The following is an 11,274-nucleotide window of genomic DNA, read 5'->3' as shown; positions in this document are numbered from 1 at the left end:
GTGATGGTATAAAAGCTCAAAAACATAATGATATGTGAAAATAACAAAGCAGTGAATCATAATTATGACAATACATGTAAATCTGTGGTCTCTGCTGCTGGTAGTGATAATTTTTTTCAGGTTTAGAAAACCCTACATTGTTTCTTTAATTAAAAAGAAAAGTACAAAAAGTGGTAAAAGTTAAAAATCAAAATCAAAAACAAACAAACAAACAAAAAGGATTTGGATTGTGCCCAAAGAGTTAAAATCCTGTGTTCAATGTAGAATAATTTAAGGATAACAAATCAGTGAAGTCAGAAAAACAGAGAGCTTAATAAATGAGTCTTGTTGGATTTTTGAGGCAGTAGATGGCAGCATTTCTTTACTACTGTCATTTAAAACGCTTGGGAGTGTTCAAGCTGCTGTATCTCATCTCTCTGTGATGTTTCTTTTTTTTGTATTATTACTCTAACACACCAAAAAAGACCACAAAACATCATTATTGAAAGTGGTTATTTGGTTTGCTTGGGCGAGGAGTAAAAGGTGAGAAAATAACAAAGAAGGCAAATATAAATCTGTCGAATGTATAGTTTTTATCTTTTTATGTTTGTCATGACCAGTCATGACTGGTCCTTAACTCTAAGGATAAATTTGTTATCAGCCGTTGTTGATAGACCCCCTTGCATGAGAATTGCATAATCACCATTTGCTTTCTTTTTTCATTGGTTAAAAATATTGATACATTTTCTCAAATGACCATCACAACCCCATATCTTCAGAGTAAAGGTAAATAAAGTGAACACCTGCAGCAAAGGTTTTTCAAAGCCATGGATTAACCTTCAGGTCAAGTCCAGGCATGTCAGGTACCAGACAACAGTGAGTATGTGTGCAGAATATCACATCAGTAGGGTGGCCCTGAAGTGAAATGACAAATAAAGGAAACACAACACACTAGAGATGGACTGTCAAAAGGAAAAAGGAGGTCAGAGCAGAAGAAAGATAAGCAGGATAGTGATAGAGCACAGGCTAAAACACAAGCTCTACTATTAGTACTAATGTTGATTCTAATCCACAGTCAGCAGTTATTCTGCAGTGGTCTGTTCAAACTAGAGAGTCTATTAATAAAATGAAGAGTGAGGTTACGTTAGCTCTGATTGGTAGAAGACTGGCAGGACATAACCAGGATTCACTAATGTTACTGACATGTCTTAGAGCACCGGGCTGTGAGTAACATTGAACAGATAGTCTTCTCACCTCCTGGGCCTGTATGCATGACAAGCCATTAGCAGGCAAAACAGACCATTTGTACAAATGGTGAAAAAAAAGTTTATTAGTGGTATGCATTAGCAAGGTTAACAGCCCAAAAGAGTGTTTGCTTTAATGGAGGTATACCCCACCATTACAGGCACTAACAGCAGGAATACAGCACCTGTTTAGCTGTTTAACACGTTACAGTTTGAGATGCAATGTACAAAGAAAGGGGACAATTTTGTTGGAAAGGTGGCGATGTGTAGCCATACAGCAGCTCTAGATTTAGGAGACACAACATTTTTTTCAGTGAGCAGATGACATAAGGGAGACAAACTGACGAGGCTCGCTCAATTTTACAAGTTTGATTCACTTTTTGCTTTTATATGTCTGGGTCCTTCCAAGATGTGTGTGGTGAAATGTTGGAGTTAGTAAACTGCTTTAAAAGTTATTCATGGAGGTACTGGGGCATGCTGTGGCACTTGTTTCGCAAAGCAGCTTTCATGTAACAGATTTTATTATACAGGTTTTCTTCTGTGCGCTCAGAAACACCACACACATTTGCTCTGTTCAAGATCAAACTTTCTCTTTCTCTTTGTTTACCTGAATGACTCATGGATAACAGCTGTTCGTCCATGTGTATTCTTGTAAAAAAATCTCCATTTCTCTGTCTGAAAAACCTTTTCTTGATCATCTCTCAGTCACACCTTTACTGCTCACCAGGTTTATTGCTGTCTAAGATTGGTAGACATGCACAGTTCAAGTTTGTTCGATAGGGTTTTCCAGGAGGTTCCCCTTAATTAGGACGTAACCTGCCCCCGTGTCTCTTTCATGGTGTTAAAAGTTAACAAGACAATTATCTGCAGTCGTGCATGCAGCTAACACTGCAGCAAAACGGGCCGTTCCATAACAGAACGTTAGGACTAATGGTCCTGTTGTTTAATGACTGAACGTGCATACGCACCCTGAACCCTAAACTAGTAAACTAAGTTTATAAACTTTGATCGTTGTCATGTTTCAAACAATAAATACTTGCGTTACCTTGTTGCTTTGCATCCTGGGAAAAGTTAGCTTAGACAAAGAAGAGTAATGTTAATAAGAGGATCTGCTCTCCTAAACAAACACCTTGGTAAGAGTCACGTCCTCACAACAGTTGGTGATAGTGCTCATGGGAAATGGAGTCTTCATGCAGGAAAGACACTACAGGTTCCAGACATTGGTGTCACTACAATCAAAGCCAAACAGATAATCTTTTTAAGGCCTTTAAAGGGGATGAGAGGACTATCCAGAAAAACTAATGTTTTTTTCGGGAACAAAGACTCTGTTTCCCATGAGCACCATCACCCACCGTCTTAAAGACACAACTCTTACTCAAGTTAAGCATTTGTTTGCTTTCCTCTGCTCTTCTGTCCTTTTTGTTTTTGACGGTTCAACTCTAGTGTCCACCATCACTATGAAATTAATCACAGAAATCATTTTTAGCAGAGAAAAACACAGATCTCTCATCTCTCTGCTAAACTTTGCTGGACTTTGTGGGGACGATTCCAGCTCCTGCAGTCACACAACTAAGTATCCTTGATCATGACACTGAACCCCAAATTGCTCTCAGTGTTGCTCAGTGGCGTGTGAAAGGGTATGAATGGTGAAATAAAAGTGATGATTCCCCAGAAGTCCCTCCTTCTACCATCAGTGTGTGAATGTGGTGTGATTGGGTGAATGAGACTAATGGTGTTAAGCACTTTGAGTGGTCGGAAAGACTAGAAAAGCCCAGTATCAGTACTGGTCCATTGAGACAAAGAAGCTGAGAAATGGTACATTGATGAAAACTACTTAATTTAAAACTTAATTTATGTTTCCTATATTCTTCTTGAGTACAGTCCACTAACACCATAAGCTAAACCTGTTGAAAAGCAACACAAACATGAAATAAAACAGACAGACAATCACTTTTGGATGACTCTTCTTTTATTGGTGCATGGTCGAGGTAGAAAACAATGTCAACACAAAAAGAAAAACTAGTACAAGCCATAAAAACTCCCTTTGAATACATATAAAAACACTTCTTCTACATGTGATATTCATGGAATGGTACAGCCAATACTAGCACTCCAAAACCCCACATTTTCTCCAATCTCTGATGTTAATACACTTAGATGAAGATCATTCTGAGGGATTAAGGTGTACTAAAGTCTGTTTTAATACAACAGTTGAATGTGTTTTATTTCTTTTTGCATTAAACGTAGATTAAGACAAAATAAAAACAAGGACTGAATGAGTACATCCCTCTAAAAGTGACGACTACAAGATCAGAAATAAATTTTAGAAGTCATAAAAATGTTCATTACCTTAAAAACACCCTTCAGTTGATAACATAATCGCATCTTGAACCCACATTTGGAAGAGACCTCATCAATCAGGGAGGAGGAGAAAAAGCCAGGGATTAAAACTCCATCCTGCTAATCTGTAATCCCTTCCACCCCTTCCTTCCCACCATGCAGTTCACTTCAGAGGCTCTGACCAATGGCAGCTGGGCCCTCAGTTGTCCTCACAGGTAGACCTGTTTCCAACGGGCTCCGGTCTTCTGTCATCATGAGAGAGCCTCTGGACCTATAGGAGAGCAGGAGAGGAAGAGGAGTGTCAGTGCGTGAGGGGATTACTGGGGGTAGCAGGAGAGGAGAAGAGCTCACCTAACAGCAGGGTAGAGAGGTGGGATAGGAGGGCTAATCCAATCTGGATTAGAGAGGTAGGGGGTCAGGGTAGAGCTGGTCACTGTTGGAGTTAAAAAAGCTTTCACTGTGGGGGGCAACAGGTGCATTGCTAAGGTTATTTAACAGTGAGCACATAAAAATCCTAATGCCCTTCACTCTGATTTCACCCCTATGAGGCAGTGATAGGCAAAAACAATCTTAGTATGGGATTGAATCCACTGCTTGGGTTATGAGTTAGAAAATGGGACCGTTTCTGAATCAGTAAAAGTTTGTGGGAGAAACGTCATTGTCGTGTTTCCTGCTCTATTGTATAATATTGATGTTTTATGTATGTATGGCCCATTGTATTGAGTTTTGTACTGTCATATTTCATCATATACCATATTTTATCACTTCATATTAAATTGTATTGTATCTTAAAATAATATCAAAATCATTTCATATCATATTAAATCATATCATATCATATCAAATCATCCTGAATTTACTGTCAGGTATAATTCTATTCTATTCTATTCTATTCCATACCATCTATCATATTATATCATATCATATCATATCATATCAAATCATATCATATCATATCATATCATCCTGAATTTACCGTCAGGTATAATTCTATTCTATTCTATTCTATTCTATTCTATTCTATTCTATTCTATTCTATTCTATTCTATTCTATACCCTCTATCATATCATATCATATCATATCATATCATATCATATCATATCATATCATATCGCATCATATCATATATCATATCTTCCTGAATTTACCCTCAGGGATAATTCTATTCTATTCTATTCTATTCTATTCTATTCTATTCTATTCTATTCTATTCTATTCTATACCATCTATCATATCATATCATATCATATCATATCATATCATATCATATCATATCATATCATACCATATCAAATCATATCATATCATATCATATCATATTATATCATATCATATCATATCATATCATATCATATCATATTTCATATCTTCCTGAATTTACCCTCACGGATAATTCTATTCTATTCTATTCTATTCTATTCTATTCTATTCTATTCTATTCTATTCTATTCTATTCTATAACATATATCATATCATATCATATCATATCATATCATATCATATCATATCATATCATATCATATCATATCATATCATATCATGTTTTTGTGTAGAATGTCATGTAGTATTTTATCGTTTTGTGCTGTCACATTGTATCTCATCGGATCATATCATGTTGCACTGTAGTTTAATGTGTTTTGTTATACTGTATTGCATGGAACTGTCTCAGAACAAATCATTTCACATTGTATCTCATGTTGAATCAAGTTGTTTTATGTTGTTTTTTTTTTATGAAAAAGCTAAGCATCCTATTGCATATTAAAACATTGTGTGTTTTGTTTGTAGTATTGTATTGTACCCTATAATGTTGTATCATATCGAGTCATGTTGTGTTCAGACTCATACGATTATCCTGTGTTTTGTGGATTCATATCTTACTATAATATATCAAACCATGTCATATAGATTGTGTTTGGTAGTGTCATTTTTATCAAAGGTATATGATATCGCATCACATCATATGCTATGTTATCGTACAATACAATAGCAAAGTGTTGTTTTTTTGTTGTGTTGTTTTGTATTGTATGACATTTTATCGTATATCATATCATATCATATCATATCATATCATATCATATCATATCATATCATATCATCATATCATCATATCATCATATCATATCATATTGTCATATTGTGTTGTATTGTATTGAGCTGTATATTGTGGTATTGTAGTGTATGCTGTAATATTCTAAAGTATAATATAGTATTAAGTTATAAGGTAATTTATTGCATTGTATTGTATCGTGTAATGTTATGGCCAGTGTGTCTTGTGTTGATTGGTTTTATTGTTTCTTATAAAACAAACTGAATTTGAATCTAATGGAACCATACGACATACTAGTGACAAACACTATAAGGTTACACCCACAGACTTTCAGCATCTGTCATTTTGTCACGTTGGGTGTTTTTGGCAGGCAGTATGTGCCAAGCAGCCTTCAGGGCTCTCTTCCAGAAAGTTCTTTACTGATGCACGTGTCTTGAGTAAAACTAGGATTTAGAGTGGTTGCACTACCTGCAGCCAATCCACTATCTGTTACTAAATCTAACTACACGATGGGCTTGTAAACCTTGCCAAACTGGTTTTATCCGGGCTCCAAAATTGCTGTAGAATAATTGACTTCAGCTTTTGGTCTTACAGGGATCTCAAATGTCCATGTTTCTGTTTGATACAATTTTCACTGCCCTTGCATTTCACTATTCCCTGAAAAACTTCTTGATTATGGATTAGAAATAGGAACTTTGAATATTTTTTCTCTCTAGCTCTTCGGGTTTTTTATTGGTGAAACTAGATTTTTGTTCTTGTTGATAACAGAGCACTATTCACTGACTTTTTTTTTTTTTTAAAAGAAAGAAAGTTCAAAAAGCAAGCTGCATGAAAGTTATCCAGTCTAATTCGCACCCTTATTTACAAAGTGCCATCTGCTGGAGCTTATACTGGTGTAATTCATTTACGTGGAGTCTGATCTGTTTAGTGCGTCCTGTAAATGCAGATGGTCGGATGATGTCATCTACCTGAATGGTGCGGCAGGCAGCTGGTTGAGTCAGACACCATCTGTGTGAACTCAAACCAAACAGCCACCACAGGTCAAAGTAAATATGTCTATTCTTATTCAAAATATTGATGAATTTTGTCTGAATGGTTAGAATCAACAGACCTTAAGCTCTCTCTGAAAGCCTCTGGGAATAGTCTGCTGTGTTTCCCAGATATATCTGTCTAAAACCAAAGGTATCTCACTGATCATATTCACACAGTATGCATTTCCTGAGATTACACATAAGGTGGGAAGCTCAATGATGGTTTGGTATTGTAAATGAACAAAGTATAGAAACTGTGATGCAGTTTTGCAAGATTTGGCTGACCACAGTCACCAAAGTTTGATAAAAAAAAATCTGAAAACAAAGCGGATTGTCAGCTGTTAGTGTTCCTCTGGGGAAAAGCCTTACTGACTAATTTGGAAAACAATCATATCTATCTATCTATCTATCTATCTATCTATCTATCTATCTATCTATCTATCTATCTATCTATCTATCTGTCGGTCTGTCTGTCTATCTGTCTATCTGTCTATCTACACCAGTAGACACACAAGGTGAACATAGGTTTGCAGCTTGATGTTGCTCAAAGAGACAGTTTTTTGATGTAGAACAAAAAGACACTTCTTTCTTCAGGCCAACCTGCCTGAAGCCTGGTTTATACTTCCGTGTCCTTTGACCCTGGGCCTGAGTATCCCTTTGAGAGCCTCTGTACATAGCCTGACTCACATCTCCTCCCAAATGTAACTACGTTTTGATACGACAGGATCATACTTTCTGTAATTACAATGTATCTGGTTATTTAGCATGTCAGACATACGTTGGCCGTACATTTAAATTTCTCCAGTATCTCCTCTGTTGTTCCTAGCAATAGTTTTTGTATGATAAGCAGCGACATGTATTAGCTTTGATACAATATAATACGTTATAATTCCTGCAAAAAAGCAGAAAACATCACAGACCAGGTGGAAGCGGTTTGATGATCATAATTACCACACTGCCCCCTTGTGTTTTGGAGGTGTTCTGCAAAGCGACACAGTGATGCAGAAGTATGAGTTTTTCAAAGCTGCGTAAGCAAATACAGCATCTAGTCTATGCATATGTAGGATTCCCAGAAACTACACCAATGCCAAGCAACCAACTGTGCGACTCTGAAAAAGCCAAGCTCTTTTCATGAGATTTTTCTTTTCAGTTGAGAGGGAAAAAATGACAGTACAACAAACCAATGTGTGAGCTTCTCACCCAGGGTATGACTTCAGAGGAATATGTCTGCCATGTAAATATGATTTATAGTTTCCCCAAAACTCAAGTACAGTGCAATCAAATCCACACTGAGAGTGCAATTTAACAGGACCCCACACTTTCTGCTGTTACCTACCGTTACTTTGTGGTCACAGGCTCACGCTTCCTTAGTCAGGCTTGAGGCTGAGCCGCCATCTTTGGAAAACTCTGAGCGGGCAGTGAAACCAGGCCTCTGCTCTGATTGAGTTCGACGGGTAGAGTTGTCCATTCCTCTTGCGGTTAGCCGTCCCCGAGAGGCCTCCCCCCAAGGTCTTGGGAGTGCAGAACTACCAGGAGGGTTTTGAGTCTCTTTCAGGCAGAAGACTGAGCGGGCATCACGGAAAGACACGGATGGGATAATATGCTCAGGGTTTTTATCTGTGGCACGGGCTACTGCTCGAGGAGAGCCTGGACGAGATGAGGACCTGGAGGCTGTCTGAGGTCTGACTACAGGAGGGCTCGGATACCTCTGGCACACGGAGGGACAAGATGGCGGCAGTCGAACCCTGGAAACAGGGGGTGCTGTCACAGGTAAGCCAGAAGAGTTCAAGTCACTGTCATAAAACTCATTGCTGTCGTAGTTTTGTCCCACCCTGGTGTGATGTGGTGAAGGACCTCTGTTGCTTTTGTCAGGAGTTTCTGATGCATTGCGCAGGTGAATGATCTTTCGTGCCTGCTGATACAGAGCATTTACTTTGTCAAGTTCTGGATCCAGATCAGTTTCTTGCTGCTGTTCTGCATCTTGTGTCCCCACTGGAACCTCTTGCCTGACAGGACGGGTGGGCCCCACAGTGACTTTGTTTGGCAGCACCTCCACATTCTGCATGGATGCCTTAAGGCGCTGGGAGACCCCAGTGCTTTGACTCATCAAGGGAGGACTTTTTGCCCCATTACCTGTTGCACTCTCTGTGCCCTGGAATGAATCATCCATCAGGACCTCTGGGGGTGGAGGTGGCAGGTTGTCTACATCTAGGTCATCCCGGCTATCAGGCCAGCCGTTGTTGTTATTGTTCCCGTTGATGACTGAACCCCCCTCATTGCTGTTACCTGTGTCAGATGACAGAAGGGTCGCACCTTTCCTTGGCCTCCTGATATGAGGAGGAATGTTAGCAAGGCTCTGTCCTGGTCTACCATCAACCCCTTGACTGAAGGTGTTAATCAGCTTCCTGACTGATGGACGTCGAGGTGGCTGCGGTGCCAGTCTTGGTAAGAAACAAGGTAACTGATTGGCTCTGAAGGGGCCTCTCTGTGCACCTGCTGCCCCACTTAATGAATGCCTTCTTAGTCCAGCTCTGTAAAGATTACTCAGAGACCCTCCAGCCTCTCTGTTAGCACGTAAATGAGCCATCTTTGTTACTTGCTGATCCAAGTCCCTCTGGCTCCGCTGTAGCTCCATCATTATGTTCACACATCTGGTAGATAAAGTATCTCCAGCTTTGGGTGCAGTGAGAGCAGGCAGATATCCTTTACCTGTAGGCTGCCAATCCTGAACGTAGTTTGCACGCATGAAGAGAAGGGCTTGACTGGGATCTGGTGGGGAAGAATTTGACCTTTTTCTCTGAGGCCCATCCATTTCATCATCTTCATACTCATCATCATCATCGTCCTCATCATCATCTTCCTCATCATCTTCCAGGTTGGGCAAATTTCCTGACTGGGTGTCAGATGCACCTCGAACATTGTTTCCTAACCCACAACTTCCAGAACCAGCACTCCCTCTGTGGTGTCGCTGTCTCTCAGAGCCAGGTAGACTTTCGTTCTCCCCTCCGATACCACTGTCCTCACTGTGCAGAGCTGTGTCCTCCAGGTTGGACTTCCTCATAGCAGCCCCCTCTACCAGAGTCAGCACCTGGGTCAGCCTCTGCTCTGCAGTCTGCTTGGCCTGCAGCTTCTCAAACAGCAGCTTGGAAAGAGATGAGAAATACTCCACAGCTTCCTCAAGGGTGGTATCACCAAGTGCCTGGACTGAGCCCCCAACAAGCTTCATTTTCTCTGTTGAATGCTGGAGCAGCTGTTGTAACAAATCTGGAGGTGGCTCAGGGGGACTTCCTGTGGTACCTCTGTGTTTGGCTTGTAGAACAGCTGGGCCCAACATCCCAGAAGGCAAGGCCATGGAGTCCCCATGCTCCTTTAGCATCAGCTCCCCCTCCTCAGCCATCTCTTCCAGCGCCTGGTTGATCTCCTCGAAGCGCAACACCAAAGCGGACATCATGGGTTGGAGGGACAGCTGTGTCTGAGCAGCCTGGTCCAGCAGACCCAGCAGGGTCTCGTACTTGGAGATGTTTGGATTCAGAAAGGAGTAAGCCGCCTGGTGAGCTCTTACCATGTGTGGGGGGAAGTCCACCTTAGCCGGGATGGTGAGGGACTTTCTCCGATCAGATCTCCTCTTGCCTTTGTTTTTCTTCCTCTTCTCAACCTTTTTAACCGCTGCTGCTTGCTTAGCCACATTGTTTAGGAGACGTGGCAGCACATTCACCTGGACCTCTTTAACGTCCTCTGTGTTTGGTGCTGCTGATGTGATGGAGGCCAAAGGAGAATTGGTCGACTCTTTAGGGAGCTCTTCTTCTTTTGTTGGTGGTAGGGGGTCATTTTCTTTCTCGTCAGTGGTCAGAGGTTTGGTTTCGTCCTCAGTAGGTTTCACGTTGAGCCCATCCTGCTGTGCTTCAGCAGGTGGAGCATGTTCAGGTTCAGCTCCACTTGATTTTGAAAATAACTTCCCTTTGGACGGAGAGCAGCCCATCTTTGCTCAAGAAAACCTACAAACTATTTTCAATCAGAGCGGTCAGAAGGTCTTCAGGTGTGAATCCATAGGTGAGGTCTTTCTGTCCAGTCTTCTTTGTTCCTCTTTTTCAAACATTTTAAGCTCTCTTCCAAATATCGTGGTGAAAACAGGCAGGTAGAGACACCTGCAACCTGCCGAGCGGAGCGAGCACTACCAAGGACCTGAGAGGATAAGACGTCTCTTTCCTCTCACTCCACAGATGGTTTTGGGCACGAGTGCGCGCGCGCACACACACACACACACACACACACACACACACACACACACACACACACACACACACACACACACACACACAAAAGAAGGCTTTCAGATGTAAGACTTTAAGCTCATCAGGTTAATCAGGGCCCAGTTGGTCAGGTGGTGTTTTTAGTGTGATCCACGGCCTGTTGGTGAGTTTACATCTACAACTGTCGAGTTCACTTGAGGGAAAAACAACTTTGTCTTTTTGATGATTGTTTAAATATCACACAGAAAATAATCCAAATTCTCTGGTATTAGATTTATTTCTGCTATAAGTATGAACCTGTGAGATAAGTCCAGAGTATTGCGTCATGGCTGTCTCATTGTTTTCTCCTCGCACACAGTTTCCAGGTACAGGTGCCACCTCA

At 40.7% G+C, this 11,274-nt stretch overlaps 1 protein-coding gene across 1 annotated transcript; it reads right to left on the bottom strand.

Annotated features, from left to right (window-relative positions):
- Nucleotides 1–3,588: 3,588 nt before the first annotated feature.
- On the bottom strand, nucleotides 3,589–10,801 carry pcare2 (photoreceptor cilium actin regulator 2). The gene is made up of 2 exons (XM_074685568.1): nucleotides 7,979–10,801; nucleotides 3,589–3,834 (listed from the first exon to the last, which is right to left on the bottom strand). The coding sequence occupies exon 1, from the start codon at nucleotides 10,619–10,621 to the stop codon at nucleotides 8,000–8,002; it is 2,622 nt and encodes an 873-aa protein (XP_074541669.1). The 5' UTR covers nucleotides 10,622–10,801; the 3' UTR covers nucleotides 3,589–3,834; nucleotides 7,979–7,999.
- Between the last annotated feature and the right edge of the window lie 473 nt (nucleotides 10,802–11,274).

Source organism: Halichoeres trimaculatus, unplaced genomic scaffold, assembly GCF_033239565.1.
Source record: "Halichoeres trimaculatus isolate MK-OKI-2021-1 unplaced genomic scaffold, fHalTri1.1 fHalTri1_scaffold_13, whole genome shotgun sequence".
Lineage (NCBI taxonomy): Eukaryota > Metazoa > Chordata > Actinopteri > Labriformes > Labridae > Halichoeres > Halichoeres trimaculatus.
Note: the sequence above shows the minus strand (reverse complement) of the source record. Positions and strands in the feature narration are given on the sequence as shown.